Raw genomic sequence first — 22,602 nt, 5'->3', positions numbered from 1 at the left:
AGAAATAAGTCAATATAATTAACATCTCGTTGCTAACGAGTCACAAAAAGTAAACAAGGGCTTTTAGACTTCTAGGGGAAGGGGGTGTTTTTAAGACTATGTAATATCTTTAATACTGAAGATTTTTTTTTTTTTTTTTTAAATATCGAGTAAACTTAACAGTTAATAATTTTATTTTTTTATCGAAAAACCAAGACATATTTAACTCAGCATTAAGTGCATGTTGTTAACGCAGTTATTAGTAAGAAAAATATTTTTAACCATATCTGTAGTAAAAATAACATATTGCTGTTTTACACAAAAAAAAAAAATTACGATTGGAAGTATTAGGTGTTCTTTTTTTTCGCTTTTAAAAATTCTAACTATTCTTTCTAAATTTTTAACAAATTATTTTAATATTTTTGTTATTAATCTTGAACATAATATTCAAATAGTTTGGGATTCGCTTGAGAGTTATTTTACTCTCTACTTACAAGTTCGATACGAATTTTTGTAAATAAAAAATACTAGAATAAAAAAATTGATAAAAAATAGTACATATATAAAACCATTAGTTCGTAGGAATTTAAATAAATTAAAGGGTGGGATTTTAAATAAATAAAAGGTAAGATAATATAAAAGTTCGTTGCATGAAAGAATACTTTCAAACATTAAAGTCAATTTAAAATAGGACATAAAAATGACCTTCACATAATTAAACTAAACTTCCTAAAGGAGGATAAAACCCAAGCAACCTTGGCTCCAGTTGAACTCAAAATCGGTTCAATGTGGTTCCTACATGAATATCCACTGAAGGAGCAATATTGAGATTTTTTTTAAATATTGATCCTATATAGAGCCAATATCGGCCTATGTTGGTTTTCTCTGGCTGAATAATAAATCTAAAATATGAAGTGAATCTGACAGCTTTATATAGGCCCGATATTGGTTGTAAAGTGGCTGTAAAATACACAATTCTATATAGGGCCAATGTCAGAAAATAACGGCCCTTTTAAACCCTTATTGAGCCAAGATTCGTGAATATGGGTCCAATGAAGGCCCAAGTTATTTTGTTGCTAGGGAGTATACTTAGTGTTACTAATGAAGCAAAAACAACGTGAATAAAGTACAAAAAAAGTTTCAGTTTTTGTACTTTATTTGTATTTTATTCACATTGTTTTTTGCTTCAGTAAGCCGAACTTATATTCATTATGAAAACTTATGATGTTTATGCGCAACACTATTTTCTATTAATGTTTGTGTTAATTAGGACTATAATTAGATTGTAACTATAATTAAAAGCTCTACAGAAGCCCCAATTCCCACCCAACACTTCAGAATAACATCCGTTTCATTTCTCCTTCTTTGGGCAAAGGGGGGAGGGGGAGTAGGAAAGAAAGGAGGTTATCCCTTTTGTATGAACTTTCAAGGTCTTCCCTCATTGTAATGAAACAACCCACACTTTTGAGGGTATTATAACTGACCACCAGGGGCTACTTTTTCATAAATGTCCTTTATCACTCACCTTTTCCAATCCCCAAACATAGACCTTTGACGCTTGAGGATGAGGGGTCCGGACTCTAATTTCAGTAATTTCTTCTGAAAGAATTCCTAAATTACGAAATACAAGTTATGTATTTAATTTAATCTGTAAATATTTATTTCTTGAATTTTGATTATAGGTTGCATTCAAACGTCTAATGACACAAAGCTGAAGTTTTATTCCTATTACAAGCAAGCTACTGCAGGACCATGTGAACTCTCAAAACCTGGTTTTTGGGATGTTGTCAATCGAGCAAAATGGTATCCAATATTCTTATCTGTTTTTTTGAATTGTTTATTTATTATTATTATTTTTAATTTCTTGACATGGCATTCAAAATTAAATTCTATTTAACCTTCATAGCAAGGTTTTCTGGGTTGTAAATTTCAATATGGTACCTGCTCCAAAATAATCGCCAAGTTAGGGATATTTTCCGGCATTGTTCAAGCTAACAGTACCGCTGTTTGGCGCAATTAGCGCTGATTTTCGCCTAAAGTTGGCGACTTTTTTGCGCAAGTAACGATATGGAAATTTTTCAAGCAATTTGGTAACAAATTAATTGCTTCCTTTTAAGTGTTTGGAGAGTAAATTTAAAAATAAATATTGAAAATTTGCAATTAAAAATAAGATTTTAACTACTAAATACGATTAATTTTCTTATTAGAGGGTTTCTGTTTTTAAAAAAAAATGTTCCAGTACTATTTTATAGAATTATAACAAAAATCAAAGCTTGCCCATTTCTGTCTATTATTTAACAGATTCCAATATTTTTATGTAATTCGTTTTAGTTTAAAATTTTTTAGTTTTCAAATGGGTTGAATTTTACTCAGAAGTATTATATGAATCCTATATTTCATTATTTAAATGAAATGTTTTGTTTAAAACTTTATTCTGTTAGTTTTTATTGGTTTGTATTTCTTGATTGCTGGGGATATTATCATAACTACGGCAAGTGCTTTTGCTCAATTGACCGAAATTTCAATATTGTCAAAATTTTTATTTGTGTAAAAATAATTTTCTCAGTTTTTAAATTTTTTGTTAGTAAACAGACATTAATTTTTATGTTAATCATCTCAATAGCTCGCAGTTTTGTTTACAAAGACTTGGTATAACAAAACTAAACAAAACTAACAAAAACTAACAAAACTAAACTAACAAAAACTAACAATTAAGACAAGAAAGCTATAGCTTTCTTGTCTTAATTGTTAGTTTTTGTTATAAAAATTGATGTTATACCTAAAAGCTTTTTGTAAAATAAAAGTTTTTACAGAATGGTGAATAGAACTATTTTTTTGCCGAAGTTAATTTGGAAAAAGTTATATTTATTTATACAGTGATCTCTGATTCTGAATAAGATAGTCTCTGACCCAAAATTAACTCATTTGTAACTTTCAATGTCTTGGCAATCAAAGATCTATGATAGTTGATAGTCAAGTTCAGTATATTAATCTCTATGAGATTACTTTATTTGTTCTTAAATAATTTATGCAGTAGTGCAGGGTATCAGCTTCTATCCACTTTTGAAAAAAATTATTGAAAATTAATTTAATTATTATTTTAAACAGCAATTTTTAAAACTATTTTTATTTACTACTTTTTACATCAGAATTCAGAAGGTAAAGTATGTAAAGATAATAATGCCTAAATAATAAAAACTTTATTTACTATTTTTGTTAATTTTTAAGATATAATAATTTTTAACTTGAGGGATTGTGATCTTAATTAAAAGTTGCTATGATTTTATTTATTCAATGGTTAGTTTGTTATAATTAGAATATTTTAACCATTTTAGTTGGAAACATTAAATATGCGAGCCACACAATTTTATTGAGTAATAAGTTTAATGTATTTTAATAGAGCTTTGATTATTAAATGTCTGTAATAACAATATGATTTAAATTAAAAGAAAACTTTTTTTTTTTTTTTTTTTAAATATCGTGATTTTTGTTTATTCTAGTTCTAAGCTTCAAAATGAAAATTTTGTTGAATTGCTAACTGTTTTGATTTTTACTCTAGGGATGCTTGGCACAAACTAGGTAATATGTCAAAAGAAGAAGCCATGAAAGGCTATGTTCAAGAATTTGTGAAAGTAAACTAAAATTTTAATTAATCTATCTTTGATTTTGTTTTTAAAGATTAAATTTTGGTTTTAAGCCATGTCATATTTTTATTGTTGTATTTGTTGAGTGTGCTTTTTTTTAAATCTTTAATATGGGAAAGATAACTTTGTTTTGATAAAACCTGATTTTTTGAGCATCAAATTATAACATTAATCAAAGTTATTATTTTTTTCACCTTGCTTCAAGAGAATGCTTTGCAGCCAGAGAAACTTTTTTTGGCAAATTCTTTTCTACCTACTTAAGTAATTTAAATTTTAAGCAAAATGAGTTCAGGTAAACCAAAAATAAAGTCTCAAGTGTTGAATTTTTTCTTCAAAATATCAAAATACAAACAAATTTTGCAATAATCTTGCTATAATTAGTTTGCATTATGATATTTCAAAAGCATTTTTTCAGCATTTGAAACTTCATGGCTTTCTCTAGTTTAACTCACTTTTCTCTAACATTTAAATTTCAAATGGCAATGGAGGTGAAACAGATTATGCCATTTAAAGATTCTCCCATGGTATAGCATCCTTTTGAAGCCACAAAAATGTTCAATCAAATGTAAAACACTTTCAGTTGAATCTAGATCAGGATTTCTTAAACCATATTGATGTATTTCGGGTTTTCGAAAAACCTGCATCTTGACATAATTTCTATATTTTTTATCTTTGACATCATGTCCACATTTATATAAACTTTTAGTCACTTAAATATGTGTCTCATTCTACATTTTAAAACAATTGAAAGTTTTCTTTTAATTTGCAACTGAATCCCATTGTGCTTTATTTATCTTGATATTTGTTATTTGGTTTTCACTCATTTAAAGACATCAATTAAATTTTTTTTAAAAAAAAAAACTTTTAATGGCATCTATATTAATAAATGGCTTAATTTGTGCTGATATAATTTTTAAATGTCAATTTGAAACTATTTTTCCACATGATTTGTGCCATCTTCTGAAAACTTTAAAGAATACAAAAAATAAAAAATATGCCAATGAAGGGTTTTGTTTACATAATGTTCATAAATGTGGGTAACAGCAAGGTTTGTGTGAGATAACAAAGCTAATACTGGGGAGGTATTATCTCTCGAATGTTATACGATCATTCAATTTATTATTGAATTTTTTAGTTACTAACACAGGATTTATAAATTCGGTTGATTTATAAGGACAGATGTTCAAGGGTATGAATAATTCTTTACAGCTGGTAAAATTTAGAATATTAGTATACTAAATTTTATTTGCTAGTATTAGTATTCTTATATATAAAAATAAGTTAGTAGCATAAATTTACTGGAACATATATGCATTAAATTTTCTAGTTCGTATATTTTAAGTTAGCATTAAAAATTCAATAATATTTTGAAGTTAAGTAAATAATTTTATTCAATTAAAACAAAACTCTATAGTTTTGTTTTTAAAATTGATTTAAATTAATGATTTTTTAAAAAAAAATAAGAGGTATAAAAAGTGAGAGTTGCAGCAAAATAGGAGTGAGAGGGGTATTTTTTCTCCCAAATATATCTCAAACAAATATCAATGCTCTTAAGTGTAAAAATGAATTGTAAAAAATTCACCCATAAAATAAAATGCATGTAAATGAATGAGGTTTGACATTTTAGGGGATCACTTTGTCGTTTAGCGAGATGTGCCACAGTTACCACAATAATTAAATAAAAGTAATCTTTTATGTTGATAAAGCTTAATTTGGTGAGTAACATTAGATTAATGCATGTAATAGTGTTAATTTGCAGAACGCTACAAATGTTGATTTTTTTTAAAGAAACAAATATACCTTAATTTTTTTTTGTATTCTATTTTTTATGTAAGTTATTTTTATTTATTTTATAAATTTTTGTATCGATGCTACTTAAATCATACGAACCGAAATAGGCCACCGTAATTTATACCTTGGTCCTTGAACAGTGTTAATTATTATACAAAAAAGTAGAACTATTTAATAGAATAAAAAATGAGAAAAAAGGTTTTTTTCCTGCTGGTCATCTTGTTCTTTTATTCATTTTCTTCTAATGTATTAGTGTAAGCCTCGATGTTTTGTTGATTTATGGTTGTGAGCTGAGTAATTGCGAGAAATTTCTTACAAACTTTTTGCATTACTAAATATACTCATCTTACTTTCAATTAGTTATCTAAATACACCCTTCGTTTTTACTCTCTACATTTATCAGTACACTTTGCAATTAAAATTGTTCTCTCATTTTAAGTAATGTTAAAACAACAGGTGATCCAAGAGACACCATTGGAATCATTGGATGATCCAAGCCTAGTGAATGATTTCATTGGAATGATGGGACCTTATATAGAATATGCTCCAGAAGAGATTAAGAAGAAGCATCTCAAGATTAATGGAAAAGCAAATGGATTAAACAATAACTCTGAAGGTGAACAACATTTCATTCAAATGATTAAATTTATACAAGTTATTACAATAAGTCTGTTTTTGTGTAACCTTTTGGAGATGGCTGGTACAACAGTTGTATCATAATTTTTTTTTTCTTCTACTGTATTTGTTTTGTCTTCAAAATAATATGTATCTCAACATAACATAACATGTCTCTCATATATTAAATGCTTTTTACATAAAAAGAAAAAAAGAACTAAGGGTAAAATTGTTGTACTTCAAAAAGTTAAATAAATATAAATATAGGGGCCATCTTCAAATGATGTTATACTTGTGTGTTTGTGAAATTGTGTTTGTTTATGAAAAGGGGAAAGAGAGTAAGTAAGTCTTAACTAAGAGTAGAAATTTAAGAAGTATTTGTTTAAGTAATTTAATTTCTGACCCTGGGGAAATTGTGACTACTGCCATTTTTAAAAACTTTTACAGGGTAAGAAGTTAAAAAACTGCATTATCTTGTTTATGTGTATATTTTATTTTTGTTTATATATTTCTGAGATAAAAATTTTAAGACAATATTTGAATAATTCTAAAAGAAAACTATGTATTTCTTTAAAAAAAAACTGTTTTGGCACATGTTGATTCAAAGTAATTTCAACTTTACCAAAAATCTTTGTGGTGAATGCGAATGATTTTTTTGGAGGGGGGAGCATACACAAAGTGCAAGTTAAATCTATTGTGGCTGAATGTCCTCTCGTTGGTTGTGGTATGGAAGTTTAAAGAGAGGGGTACCAGCTTGAGCACTGTCCAGGTTGTCTGACCAGGGTCCAAATGACTTGACATTCCTACCTTGGTCATTAAACGATAGAACCCTTAATAACGGGGCTAAGTGCTTGGCCGTGGTTGGGTGGTGTGTGCTTTAGTCCGATTGACATTACAAGTCACTAGATTAGCATAATATACGCGACCACAGGAAAATTTGTCATCATAACAGAAACTTCTTTTATATTACTCATTATTATACAATGTATACTCTGATTATTACGTTGCACTAAATTGTAGAGTAGGCTTTAAAAATATACAATGTATAGGTATTTTGAATATTCATTGTGTATGTATACAATTTATAATAAGAAATATCCAATATATGTAAGTAAAAGCCAATTAATTTAAAAAAAAAATCGAATATAATGAAAGAAAATTTGGAAAGTCAAAAACTAGTTTTATATTTTCCAAACACTACTAAATTTAAAGAAAAATATGCTGGTATGTATAAAAATGAATGCAGAGTGTAATTAAAATTAAAAGATTTTAAAAAGTAGTGGATATTTTCCAAACAAATTTCGTGAAACTTAGGTAGCGGCTGATGGGGTTGAAACTTCTTACAAAAGTCAATAAATTGCTTGCAGAGAGTTTTTTAATTGATACTTTGTGTTCGCCGAAAGTTTACCTTTTTATTGAAATCTGCAAGTCAGTAATTAATGTAGAATATGAGATGTTAAGCATTTGATAGTACAAAGAAAGGGATAATGTTTTTCTTCTATTTTGGATTTGTTTCAGCTGAATGCGTTGAAACACTACATTTCAGTATCTTTACTGTTGAATCATTGAATAAGGAATATAAATTGAAAGTTTAAAATGTTCTGCATTTTAAATAATTTTTTTACAATTTCAATGTGAATCTTTTGAATTTAAAAAAATAGGAGAGGAGTGTATAAACATCAAGACTTTTAAGGAAATTCATTAGTTATCGTAAATTTTTTATTTTTATTTAAAATAATTTTTAAAAGTTTTTTGATTTAAAGATTCATGACTTCTGTGAAATGTATATGTGTTCTCTCTCAATATTCTTTATAGTTTTTGGTGTTAAACAAGATTAATCTATGTTCATAAAAGTCATTTTTCTGATAAGAATTTTCTTGCAACCTTAAAATGTGAAAATATATGAAACTTCCTCCAAATATTTTTATCTTTTTCTTTATAGATTATGTGGAAGATTTCAGTAACTCTAGATTACCTCAATCGTCAAATGATTACAGCAACAGAATGTCTGATGATGGATCTGGTTTGTGTTGTATTATTGCTCATTATTACTAAGGCTAAGGTGTTGACCATATGTACATTTTTCATATAGGAAAATTTTTTTATATAGGACATTATTCATGGTTATTATTGTTATTTTTTATTTTTTTTTTGACTTTATAGATTTTCTAATAATTTTTTTAGTTATTTTTTTATGAATTTTGAATATTTTACATTTCAAGCATATTTTACTTATGAATTAATTCCTTTAAAAAAAAAAATACGCATAAATTTTGCACTGAATCTTCTTTTAACTATCTTTCCAAAAACAGATGTTGATGTTGAACAGAATTTTTTTCAATATATGAAAATAAATTGCTTTTGACAATAGGCAATTTTTTAATTTTAAGAATATTAAAAATATTTGATATAATTCAGTTGTTTTTGAAGATTGTAAGTAAAAATAAATAAATTCCTGTTTCAAGTACATCAACACTTATTTACATTTTTGTATTTACATTACATTTCTTATTATTTACATTACATTTTATTTACATTTTTATTTTTGCTTATTCCACTTATTTTTTTTTTTTAATTTATTTATAAATTAAATTTTCTTAGTAATCATTGTATTTTTTTTTCTTAATTTGTAAGTAAGGGCAACAGATTCTAATTTTTTTACATAAAAACATATGAAACATGTTTTAAAATTTATCATTTGAGATTATTTTTGTCTTTTTTTTTTAAAAAAAGGGAATTAAGAATTTTTTGGCTATCAGCATCCTAGCACTAATTTATTATTAATTATTTATGAATTTTGAAATTATTTTTTTATTTATTTACTTGTTTATTTGCGTAAAAAGCAACTTTGTTTTTTAGATAATTCCTTGTTTTTTTAATACAATTAATTTTATTTATGGCAATAAATTTTTTCATGTGGTTTGAGAATAAATCTATTATATAATTCTATTCCCTGCATTTAATTCCTTTCATGTTATTTTCTTTTAAATCAAAACTTTTCAAAAAAAAAAAAAAAAATTCGTAATATTTCATATTTTGAATTTTTATTATTTCATTTATAAATTTTTTTTGCAAAATTCAAGAAATTTATAAATATTTTTAAATCATATTCCAACCTGCAGATATCTCAGGTGTCCAATTTTTGAGACGCACAAAATTAAATTAATTGTATACTTGCAATAGCTCTTGAAATTTGATGCCCAAAAAGAAATTTGACACACAAAAAATATTTTTTCGTCCTCTAAATATTTGCAAACAAATGATTGATGTTCTTAAATTAGTTATTTAGTTTGATAAAAATTAATGCATTTGTTTCTGAAATATTTAGAGAAACTTATTCAAATTATTGATGAGGATGGAAAAAATTATAGACTTTTTAATGAATGATAGGAAAAAAACCTTGCCAACAATACCCATATGTAAACCCTTTGATGCAAAATTTTCATATAACATTGTTTTCCTACGTTTTTCAATATTTTGTATTAATTTAGGTAAAAGTAAGTGAAAAATATTATATTTAGCATTTGAATAATTTTTGGTTAAGAAATACAGCATCAGTGTCCCTTTTTCATTTCTATGTAAACTTTTCCAAATAATAATTTTTTCAAATTTGCAGTTATTTAAGCGAAAGTGAAACAGTCACCTTTTTCCCACATGGTGACATCCAGGGCATTTGTTATGCACCATTTTTTAAATAATGTATTATAGTTTTTTCAAGGTAACCGATAACCATTTTGCAATTTTCGTTTTTGAATTTTTCCACTTTTGATTCTAAGCTGCATCTAATTTTTAGTACAATGGAATAAAAAGTGCAGATTCAAATAAGTAATCCAGGAAAAGAATCATATTAAAGAATTAAGTTTTGAAACTACTCTTGTTTTGTTTGTAAGATTCATTTTACCAGCAGAAAATAAATTTTGGATTTTTTCAATTGATTCATATTCAATTTGATTAAATATTTTTATGAAAACTGTAACGCAGATTTTTGAAATAAAAAAAAAGGTCTATTGGAATAAACAAATGGTTTCATTGATGAAATAGAAATATTTAAAAATGGAGTAGCAAAATATAAATTATACTAATAATAGGAATTAAAAGTTCTTTATAAAATAGATTTAAAAATGTAAAAAAATTATGACTCATTCTGAGGTGAAAATGTTATCAGAAATATGTACTCATTTCAATAGGTACACATATTTGCGTTTTATTTTGTGTTTATGATAATAATTATTGAGCACTAAAATACAAAAAAATTATGTTTTGATTTGTTTTTATTTTTGAGAAAGTTTGATAACTCATCTCTCTAATTCCTAAAATTTTAGAGATCCATACTATTTTTAGGATTATGAGTTAAACAAAACCCACATTATTTGAAACTTCTTGTATGCTGATGTTATCATCAATTCATTCAATCTCTTTTTCATAGATTCGCTAAGTTAAATATTAAATTGTCCTACTAAAATGAATTTATATGAATGAATTATTAATCTTGTGAGTACTGGAGGGCACATGAGCATTACAAGCCCTGTAAATTGAATGACTTTCTATTAACTTTTTGTTTATGTTGACATTTTTTATGCTTTTTCTGTGTTTTAATGCTCTTATGTTTATAATCTTTTAACGTTCTCATGCGCATTTTTAATTAGATGTTGATTTATGTTCGGTGTTTATTCTCCCAGTATGCTTGCCTGGAGAGTTTGGAACGTTCCCATGAATGATATATGTATCGAGTTCTTCTGCTAAAAATAAAAATAAAAGTTATTAATCTTTTTTATTTGTTTTTCAGAGAACTATGCTTCACCTGTAAATGGCCATAGTCTGAATGGGGGAAACGAGAGTGACAGTGACATATTTTCAGATACGCTTGAAGGAGTTAATGAGGTATAAGCCTAAGATTCTAAATGTTTCACTTAAAAAATGCAGACAGCCACAAAATCTTTTTATATATTTATAATTTTCAGTTTCCATTCTCTGAAAGTTTCATAAGTTTTTAAGTATTTTTCTTAAAATTTATTTAGGGCATGTAAGCAGAGTCAAATTTTTTGGTTACTAGTTTTTAGTTAGTAGCTTTCTTTCTAAATTATTACTGAAAAAATGTTGATTTTGAGAAAATTTCTTTACGCAAACACACATTATAAAATAAGTGTATTATTGAAATCTTTAACACTTTGTATGTAGATATTGTGCAGTGTTACCTATGTTTTGTGATAAGAGCTAAGGTCTTAAGTGTGAATTTATTATTTTTATAATTTAATAAGGATGTTTAGAATTTTTCCTAAAAAATCTATATTGAACAATATATTTAGTTCTATTTTATTGTATATTTGGATATTTTTGCTTTGTAATTTGTTATAGAGTTGTTATCGTGTTATAAAATATTTGTAGTTCTTACCCTCAAATTTGCCTTTATTTCAAAAAATTAATTTATAAATTTTTAATGTTTTCTTTTGATTTATAATTTTAGGACCCCTGCTTTCTAAATCTGAAATTAAAATTTTTATTTTGGCTGTTAAACCTTTTGCTTATGGAGCTTACCATGATGAAGTCATTCTGGTCCACTTATTGTACCAGCCGTAAGCAAAGGGATCAAAAAAATTATACTGAAATCTAGTTGGAAACCATAACCTAAGCCATAAGATTTTAAACTTAATTTTGTTTTTGTAATTAAGTTTCATTCTTAATAGGTCTCTCATGCAGTAATTTTTTTTAAAATTAAATGTTTCCATTTTCCACTATCAATTCTAATAGTTTTGTAAAATTCACTTTTTATTACATTAGAATGATTTTAAAATTGTTTAATAGTTAATCCCACATATAAATTCAATTTTTTCACCTTTAAGGATGATCCAGAGGAAGTCTTTGCTTCTAATAGCAATCCCATGAGTAATAATCCAATGACACAAAGCAAGGGACCAAGTATTATTAATGTACGTGGAGGCGATCACAGGCTGGGTACCCGAAACGGTAATTCTCCTGCTAACGCATCTGGCAGCCGTGGTAATCAGTCCACTCAACAATCTGCTAGTAAGTATACATACAGTTTTAAATCTGCTTGCAATTCATTGCAATTTTTGTAAACTGTTTGTATCATTTGTCAGAAAGTGTTAAAATTTATGGTCTATTGCTATTATTATTTTCAGTCTTTATTGAGCTAATTTTACTGAATGTGTTTTGTTGAAAATTCAATAATAGTAAACAAAAGTTGTATTTAAAAAAAATGACAATATTTAAAATTTAAAACTTTTTAAGAAGAAGAAATTTAATTGCTATTTACAAAAAGTCTTAAAAAACATGATGTTCTTTTTTTTTTTTAAACCAAAAACTATTGAATAAAAGTAGCAAAATAATACAGTTTTTGCCACTGTAATAAAATTACTGGATTATAAAATGTATAATATTTTAAAAGCAAATCTGCCAGGAAAAAAAGTCACTACTATATCAAAACATGTTAAAACCATTCTTAAATAAAGCCATGATTTATATTTTATAAAATTAAGCTTTTGGTTAATACATATTTTAAAAGGAAACATACTTTATTAGAAGGAAACATACTTTATGAATATGTAGAATTTATTTTCTTCTAAGTTTTGCAAGCTATTTAGAGATAGAGATGTAGAGACTTTAGATGACTTGATTACTCTTCTCTGGATCAAATGATTAGAGGAAATCAAAGGATTAGAGTTGAAAAAAAAAATAAAAAGGGGAGGGGTTGTGTGAAATAAATCTAAATGGAAACATCTTGCGAATAAAGAAAGTTATTGAATGAGTCCACAGCAGATTTGCAAAAGAATGCAAATGTAAATAAACTAAAAGCTTATGTATTCGGTATTTAACTAAAGGATTTCCATTATATAAGTTATTTTATTGACCAAAAGAGAAAAAAGAGTGGGACTGAAAATTTGATGAAGAATTTTAAATCCTGTAACTAATCGCATTCTATTATGCTTCAATGCTGAGTAGAGGTTAAGAGTTAATATATATTATTACACCCATTTCAATATTATATTTGTTGTTACCCAGTTCATAGCTGCCAACTCTACTGGATTTTGCCAGTTTTTCCTAGTCTTATGGTTTACTTAAAATTCTTCTAGTTTTTGTACATTTTAGAAAATTCCCTGAAATGGAGTAACATTCCTAAAAATCCCCATTGAAATAGAATTTTTGTACAGATTATTGCTTTCTTGCTAGAATATTTAAATAAGTATGTCTAATACATAATGAAGCGAACCTCATTAATAGAAATCAGTTCAAAACTGTTTTTGCTCTAAAATGTTAAGTTTATTTTTATTCGGAACTCTCTTTTTTAATTAATTAACAAAAATCTTTTAACTATCTTTGAAGAATCAAATGCCTATTAATATTCCAAATCATCAGTCAACATAATACATAACATTTCAAGTATGTTTAATGTCAATCATAACTGGAAAATATTGCAGTTTTTCTATATTGATGACTTTAAAAATCCCTAAAATTCCTTATGTGTAAAATATTTAGTACATTATGCAACAATTATGAGATTTATATTATTTCATAAAATCTGCTGGATTTTATCCTATCCATGTTGACAGCTGTGCTAGTTATGTTTGCTATTATATTTGTTACCTACTGGTGTGCCAAAATCGTATGATTTGAATGCAAAAGATAAAATTCAATATTTTGATTTATTGACACTTCAAGTAATATTTTGAATGTTATTAAATCTTATATTAACTTTCAAATAATGCTGATTCTTTCTTCAGCTAGGTATATATTCGTAAGCAAATATTCGTAAAATAAAATATGAAAAAAAAATTCCCAGCAAATATTCGTAAAATAAAAAATGAGGCTTATGTTCAATCAAAATATTTGTCAAATGTAATTAAAAATTTTTAATATGAAATAAAAATGCAGTAATTTAACTTTTAGTGAGTTTGTAAAGTTTAATTTGATTTGTTAAAATTTTTTTATTAAGTGTTTGTTATTTTATAAAATTAGCCATTTTTTAAAATCAGATAACTACAAAAAGAATGTGATTTTTTTTTAAAGCGGTGGGCACTGTACTGAATTTAGGTACCAATGACTAATTCGGGTACTCTGGGGTTATCCTGTCAACCATTTTCGTGATTTGGTATTTCCCCGTTGACAGTTTCGTGATTTGGAAGTACTCCATCAACCATTTTCGTACTTATTGGTTATCCCACTGATCATTATCGTACTTTGGGATTATCCAGTCAAACATTTTCGTACTTTTGGATTATCCCATCCACCATTTTCGCCAAACCGAATATTATCACCTGGCGGTAGCTTCTATGCCAATAACTGCAAATTTACTACAACACACTAAAGAACTCTGGTAGTAAAGAATTATATTTACTGTATAATTCTTTACTACCAGAGTTTTTTAGTGTGTTAAAATAGACTTTTTTTTTTACTCTGCGAAATGATTCGAATTTGCGATTTGCCTATCACTGAAGAGAGTGCAGTGGCATAAATCATTTCAAGTTTTTCCAAGTTTTTAATTTGTTTTGATTCCTTTTATTACACTTTTTTATGACTTATTTTTATGCTTAAATTTTTTGTTATTATTATTTTGATAAATTTAATGTGTTTAGAATGTTTATTTTGAAAATTGCTTTTCAATATGATGGCGCCAAAAATCATGTGTGCATTTTTGCGAACGATGACAGGTGGATAGTGTAATCCAAAAGTATCCTAATTTTAATTAATGTTACTTCGCATTGACTACATTTTATCTACTCTTGTTTTAGTTTTTTTTTTCAGTTTTAATTATGTCTTTAATACGTATAGTTTTATCACACAACAACTATAAAATCATTTCATTGATGAAGAAACTTTTTAATATGGTCTATTTTGCAATAAAGTGGAGACTATGCTGTAATTACAATTTAGAGTTGAACTTTTTAAATGTAAGTCCACATGCAAAATTCTATATTACTGATATCATTTTTTTTTCTGAGTGACAATAAAAAAATTGAAACTGAATCTGTGATAGCTGAAAAAAAGTAAGAAAGTCATGCATGAAAAGGAAGGTAACAAAATTTAAATTTGTGGGTCCTTCATTAATTATTAACTCTAGATCAAACCTTAGAGAAAGTTAAGAGGTTTTGTTTAAAGAAAAAAAAAACATAGTTGTTACACCCCTGTTGCTGTATTTTATTGAGATATTACAGCTTAAATAAAAATAATGTTCGAATATAATTTTAGTAGAAAAGTTATTTTTTAAAATTTGGAAGAAAAAAAATGGAATTGTCGAAATGTTAAATTAGTAGAGCAAAGTTAACAGGTGAACAGGAATTAAAGTTTCAGGAATCAGTTAAAGTGAACAGGAATTATGTGTCTCATGTTTTGACAGATTTCAGTCTTTTAAGACTATAAAATAAAGTGAAACTGAGCAAGATAAGAATTAAAAAGTAATGAATTATGATAAAAAAAAAGTTTAAAACTTATATGGTAGCAATAAATTTTTATTTTGTTTTAAAAAATTGCAAATGAGAGGTTTGGATTTGTAGTTACATTTTTATTATAAAGTACTACTGAAATATGTTATGACCCTTGAAGTATGTATTGGAATATAATAATATTACTATATTGGAATATAGTAATATGTTAAACTTTAATTGGATTTTAAACATTTTGTAAAATTAGAATTATGTTAATCATAAAAAATCCATTTTCTAATTGTATCTTTCAGAACTTTTGATTTCAAATTTTAATTTAAATTAATTTTATTTAATTAAAAAATTTTATTTAATTTTGATAGAAAAAATGAGAAAGCGAGGAAGGCTGCGGTAGTGATGACTTGATTCGGTTCTGTTTTATTTATTTATTTTCTTTTTTTTTTTGCAATTGCGGAAGATAATTGGCATTTGCCCACTTTGGGCTGTCTGGCCAACTTTGATGATGATAGAAAAAATTAGATTTGATTTTGAGTTTTTGCTTGCCAGCTTGTTAAATTATAATTTTTTTTATTATTTTTTTTAAAAAAAATAGGCTCTAATTGGGCTCTGCAGGCAACTTCAAGCAGCACCTACCTAGGCAGTGCAGGAGGTAGTAGGAGGAGTGGTGGAGGATTGCCAACAGAGCTAGCTTCAGATGTGAATGAGCAGTTAGCCCTTGCCGTCATTCGATTGCAGCACACAATGGAACAAGTTGTACTCCGCCTCGATTCCCTAGAAACTCTGCTTACTCAAAGGAGCAATATTCCTAATCAGGTGTGGTATCAGCAATAAACCCTTCACTTTTTAAAGAGTTTAGTTATTATTAGCTTAGTTTGGATCCTATTTGCTTTTGTTAAATTAAATTGGTGTGCACTTTTTCCAGATAGTTATGATTTAAGAGAAGTTATTACCCTATAATAAATTTTTTTAGTATTAAAAAGATAGTATTTAATTTGGTAAAAATGAAATGCACTTTTTACAATTAATTAAGATTTAAAAGAAATTATCCCACTTTATATTTTCAGTACCTACTAGAAAGATCATATTTGCTTTGGAAAAAATTCTGTCTATTTTTTAGGATTATGCTGTTTTTATTTGAAATAAAAAACACTTATTTCCATTATAATTAAATTTATTCAGTATTAGAAACATCATATTTGTTTTGGAAAAAATTGTGTGCTTCTTTAGGGCATTTTAAGGCGAATACCTATGGTAGTTTTTATTTATCCTCATGACACATGAAACAACACACCTACTGAAATAGTTTGTTTATATTAGATTTACAAGCAAGGTACCCAAATTATATTGTTACTTCTATTTTTTTGTTTTGTTTTCCTCCTTTAAGTTTTTAATCTATTATCTTATGTTTTGTTTGTATTTTAATAAAAAATCTTAAAACATTTTACTAATGCATTCATATGTGCATACTCTAAATTGAAATATTAGTTAATTCCCTTTAATTTCCAATGACATCAAAGTTTGAGTCAACTAAACTTGTTGAATGCACAGAATAATGCATTCTTAATCATAATATTAATTTGATTAAATTATTGTATTCCTAAATTTATTTCTTCAGAATTATAATATTATTAATATTGAAATAAAACGTTGCTGGATGTATTTTAAATTTGAATTAAGATACAATATCTATAACTCTCTTGCTCTACTTGAACTAAAGAGGACGCTGTGGAAATTTTCCATATTAATTCTGTTAGAATAACACTGTGAAGTTTTAAATGCTGAAGGTTGTTTTTCAAAATAGCAAAAGGAAAATAAATTATTGCAGAATCATTTCCCCTTTCCCCCAGCATAATCTAAGAGTAGGATTTACGCCAGAATGATGACAACAATTGTTGCCTGATGTTCTACGAATGATGCAAAAATGATACACATGGGTGACAAAATTATTGCCTTAAAATATGTTTGAAAATTTCAAAATAGTAACGAAAAATACTTTATTTGAAATCTAAATCCATGCATTTTAAAAAAAATTGTGCTCATTTTATTCTATGTATTAGTTAGGCTTCAGTTTTAAGATCAAATGGAATAACTGAAAAGTGCCTGGTTCAAAAAAAATTTTTAAATTTTTAAATTTCACATTTAGATGTTGTGCTGTGCTTTGAATTCATATGCTGACAGTGTGATTGTTCATCCATAAAACATAATTTTTTTCCCTTTTAAAATTTACTATCCTTAGATTTTTTAGATAATTTTTTATGTCATATTTTGTTAGTTTTTACTTTCTCTGTTTTCCTCATTTATTTCGTCTCAGCATTTTAATCTTTTTTTTTTTTGAGTCTATTTACTAATATTGAAACTTTTTTCACCTAATTTTAATGAATTCTAATCTTCAATCATTATAGAGTAATGAACTTAATTAGTTTTAGGATGTCACAGATGGCAATTAATAACTTTGATGAGTACCATGACTTGAATTATGCACTATCAGAGTTCAATATTTTTTCCTCAAGTTTTTCTATCATAATAATTTTTTGGACTACTAAATGAATACCTATTTAAGCACTAAATTTCCATTGCTGGTGTAGAGTAATCTAGCCATACTTTGTTTACAGGATTGTCACTCCATAGGAAGAATAGGGAAAAATAAAGGGAATTTGAAAATCACCAAAAATCACAGGGGATTTTGAGTTTTTCTTAAGAAACTTGGAAAATGCAGGGAATTTTGTTTCTTATTTTTGTCTTTTTTAAAATAGTACCCACTCAAAGTGCTATATTAAACTAGTTCATTTATTATATCATTATTTGTTTTAAGTATGTTCAGCTGTTCCTTAATTTTTTTCTGTAATTAAAACTAGTAGAATTCGATCAATACAGCTCACACAAGAGCACAGAGATTTTGTTTTTCCTCTTAATACATTGTATATAATATGTACAGGGAAAACGCAAGGATTTTTTTTCCCAGGTGAGTGGCAATCCTGGTTTACATTTTGATATCTGGAACATGGTGCGTAGCTTTTTTAAAAAGTGCTTATTTTAGATTTTCGTTTTTTAGAAGCATTTAAAGGTGCTTTTTTCATTGGGTGTTTTTGAAAAATACTTCATTTTCGAAAAGGAGATTTTTTTTGTTTACCATGCCTATTTTCGCCATGTATTATGTAAAAGCTTACTTTTCACATTGTTTTATTCAATGTTTTCACAATTCATTCAACCACAATCCATTTCGGCGTACCGTTGGTCTGTAGCATATGAAAGCACTAATCATTTTACATGTTTGAGGAAATACTTGCGAGTCCGCATGTGCGTCTACTGAGCTGGGTTCGTTGAGATTCTTGCTCTCTCATGTGCAACTCTGCTGCATTTTGCAAGATATTCTCGATTTCAGGCTTCATTTCCCCTCTAATATCAAACCGAAAAATCTCTTGATCATTTTATAATAGCTTATATAATAATAATAAAAAAAGAGTTCTTTGCCAGAAACTTAGTTATTTTGTAATGTTTGAAAACTATTTTGCATTTTGTTAACGTATATAGTGCTTAAATATATTTTTTGAGTGCTTGAAAAATACTTAAAAGGTGCTTATTTTTTATTGAAAGATTTGGTTACTCACCCTGTGGAAAGAAAATTTTGAGCAATAAACTTCATGGCTTACTCAAATTCACTTTTTCTATACTTTAAGTAACTTATGCGAGCTAATGCCAATTTGCCACGAAGCAATTTCTCTGTGGTGTCCGTTTAATGTAAGACTTGTATGGTTTCCTCCTGCGCAACAACTGTTATTCTGGGAAGAAAAGTTGAGTCAATAAATTTTTGTACTATATTATGTAAGATATTGTCTCTGCAACAATGAGAGTACAATGTGTATTAAATTCAGGCAAAACATAATCTGAACTCTGATATTTATTTTGTTTTATATTATCCAATGCATTGTTTATTTTACATTTTTATCATAAATAGTTATTTCTCATTTTAGGTTGCAGAGAAAAAATCAGCACGTTGGTCTATATTTGGAATGTCTCCAAAATTAGCTGTCTTGATATTTGCATGGCCTTTAATTGTTCAATTTCTTATCTATTACATAAGAAGAAGACAGCGCCATCTATAACTGAATTTTGGAAGCAAAGATTTTGTTATTATTACTCTTTTTTTTAATACACAGATGTCTCTAGGAATTTTTACATAAAAGAATTTCCTATATTGTTTACCTACTCAACATGCCTACCTATAAGCTCTTTCTAATTTTTGTAAATATTACACTTTTTGATTGTTTGTTATAGAGTTTTATTAACTCCAGATAACTAAACATTTGTCACAGAGACTAATTTGTGAAAATTTTGACTAGTTTAAATATTATTTGTTACACTTGAGTGAAAATGTTGAGCCTTATCTCTTACCTGTATTTAAACAAATAGCATTAAAAGTATTTTTCTTAAGCTAAATTAAAAATTATTATAGCTTTATTATTCTTATTTGTTTTACATAAATAAATGAAGAATTAAATTTTAAAAAAAAGTAGCATTTTTTCAATTTGTAATCTGTGTTGAATGATTAACCAATCATACAGAGTAACTCTTGTTTAAGTTATCTGAAGTTAAAAAAGCTATTTACAAATGTTGTGCTTTTCACAAATTTTATTATTTGTCTAAGAAATCTTTAATTTTTTTTCCTTATGTAAATAATGTTTTTTTTTATTTTTTATAATGTGTGTTTTATTTTCTTTTTTTGCAATTAGGTCTTTTAATTTTCTTATTGTCCTTTAAAAAATTATCTTACGAATTTATATTTAACTAATTTTCTCTTATGATTTTGTTTTAATTTTTTAGCCCATGTATTTTATGCTATTTTCTTTTGTTTGACAGTTGTTTTTTTCCAGGAAATTTTCTAATATTTATTTCTTTAGTTTAATAGTAGTCTTAATACAGAATTTTTAATCTGTGATAAATAATCTATCAAATTTTTAATTTATGCAGTAAAAATAATTTACTGTACTGATTTTTCAAATTTTTATTTTTTGTGCAAACAGATTTGCATAAGATATTTTGGTTATTTAGTTTTAATAGACTTTTCTAGTGATTGAATTTTTACAGAACTATTTGTTATTAAATAAGCTTTTGCATTCCTTTCCTCAGTGTCTAAACACCAAATGTCAGTAGAAAATTAGAGAAAAAAGTATGTGCAAAGTGGTTTAATCAAAAAAAATAATAAATAAATAAACATAGAGGAACACCTTTGAACAAGATAATAAAATTATGGGAGATGCTGGTTAAAGGGTATATCACAGTATACTCTATCTTTTTTTTTTATTGAACTTGTATGTTTCTTTAGATTTTTATTTACTGTAATTTCAAATGACTGTTTTTTTTTAAAACTTTTATTAGTGCAGTAATGTCGCAGGTAGCAGAGAACCACCAATTTTATGTCAAAAATACTTATATTTCACCTTTAAATTTTACTAAGCATTCGTAAAATTAAAGTAAAACTAAAACGTGAAATTATAGCAAAAAATCGTTATACAAAAAACGTAAAATTATGTATAAATAATTCTTTTTTTTTTCAATTATCTTGCTAATTACTTTTTACTAGGTAAGCATGGAGTATGTTATTTTACATATTATTTAAGTCAAAAGTATGTAAAATTTTACGTAAGCAAATTTGTTTCTTTTATGACTATTTTATTAACCACTTTTTACTTAGTAGGAATGAGTATCTTTATGTCAAAATGTACGTAATGTCAAATTATAAAAAAAAAAATGTTTATCCAAAAAGCAGAAAATTTGCGTAAATAAATTTGAACCGGAATTTAAATGGTAAATTTGCTTCATTAATAATACGTAAAATACACAGAATCATTTTACTAAATAAAAATAGTAAATATTCTTTCGTTAATATTACGTAAAATTTATGTATGAAACTTCTTGATTTGACTAATTTCCCAAAAATTTTCTTATCATGCTATGTGGAATAATTTTTCTTAATATATATTAATAGAATACCTGTCAAAAGTAAATTCCAAAAAAAAAAAATGTATAGAGGACGCATATTATGTACCAATAATTCAAAAAACAAAGTTAACTAGCAATAGAAGGCTCTAATAACCCATCAATTCTAATAATAAACTTAATATTTAATTAATTGGCAATTTTTACCAAATCTAAATACAATTTCAGAAGAAGTCTTCTCCCTTCAAACCCATCAAATATGCCTGTGCAATTATTTAATATTATTGCAGTTAATTAATATTAATTAATAAACATATTAAATAATTCATTAATGTATTGATTAATTAACATATATACTATTACAGTTAATTAATATTCACAATAATTCTTTTCAGCATGCGAAATAGAAGTGGGAAATCCCTGTTTCTCACCCAACTAACTGTTGCTATTCTACATTTCAGTGTTCACTTATAAGTGACATAAGGAGCTAAAACCCTATCAAAATTTAACTACTGAGGAGGCTGGGACTAAAATATGTTTGATCTCTGGAGAAAAAAGTCATTTGAATGGCAATTAATAGAGACCTTTTTAGGTTTGATCAGGCAGTCAAATATATTTTGATAAATTTTTCATTCCACCATTTGCATTCAGAGATTTCAATAGTGCATTTTATTTCTGCAAATTATTTCTTAAATATTAATTTGCAACTTCTAATGTGTGTACTTTTATTGCTTCATTTTTGATAAGTATTTAAATATGTGTTATGGGAAGTGACTAAAAGCCACACTGTTTATTGTGGAGTTTATAAATATATATTATTTATGGATAATAAATTTTTAGTCTTCTTATGCTGTAATTGTAAATACTTCAATATAGCGATATAAGCTCAAATATACATTGTTTGTGCTTGAAATGAAATTCAGACAATATTTCTTATTACTTGAACTTATTTATTATTATTATAATTTAGCTTATCAACATTCTTATTTTATTATATGAATCCAGAGTTATTACTCCAAAAATATATTAGGCTGAAAAGTTTTTTTTCTTCTTTTATCAGAATAGCAAATGCATAAAGAGTTCAGATTTTTTTTCCGACAGAAAATTATGTGCTGTAAAAATTTGTGATATTAAAGCTTGACTGCAATTGATTAAATAGACTGAAATAAGCTTTCATCTTTGCTTCAAGATGAAATTCTTTTCCCAAATTTATTTCTTAGTTTTGATGTTACAATTTA

General features: G+C 26.4%; 1 protein-coding gene across 3 annotated transcripts in view; it reads left to right on the top strand.

Annotated features, from left to right (window-relative positions):
* The window catches only part of LOC107438424 (acyl-CoA-binding domain-containing protein 5), a 44,746-nt gene extending 23,509 nt beyond the window's left edge, over nt 1–21,237 (top strand). For 2 of the 3 annotated variants that reach the window (XM_016050720.4, XM_087153504.1), the window contains exons 2-9: nt 1,662–1,782; nt 3,539–3,611; nt 5,871–6,030; nt 7,972–8,052; nt 10,816–10,910; nt 11,870–12,053; nt 16,020–16,240; nt 19,399–21,237. In XM_016050720.4, the coding sequence (XP_015906206.1) occupies nt 1,662–1,782; nt 3,539–3,611; nt 5,871–6,030; nt 7,972–8,052; nt 10,816–10,910; nt 11,870–12,053; nt 16,020–16,240; nt 19,399–19,530 (1,067 nt within the window). In that variant the 3' untranslated portion in view covers nt 19,531–21,237. Of the gene's footprint in view, nt 1–1,414; nt 1,569–1,661; nt 1,783–3,538; nt 3,612–5,870; nt 6,031–7,971; nt 8,053–10,815; nt 10,911–11,869; nt 12,054–16,019; nt 16,241–19,398 lie in introns of those variants that run through there. The other variant, XM_016050721.4, reaches the window with a different exon arrangement.
* Nucleotides 21,238–22,602: the final 1,365 nt, after the last annotated feature.

The sequence above is a fragment of the Parasteatoda tepidariorum genome, chromosome 10, assembly GCF_982258835.1.
Source record: "Parasteatoda tepidariorum strain Cologne lab strain chromosome 10, Ptep-v5.0, whole genome shotgun sequence".
Taxonomy (NCBI): domain Eukaryota; kingdom Metazoa; phylum Arthropoda; class Arachnida; order Araneae; family Theridiidae; genus Parasteatoda; species Parasteatoda tepidariorum.
This window is presented reverse-complemented; position numbering and strand designations above follow the sequence as displayed.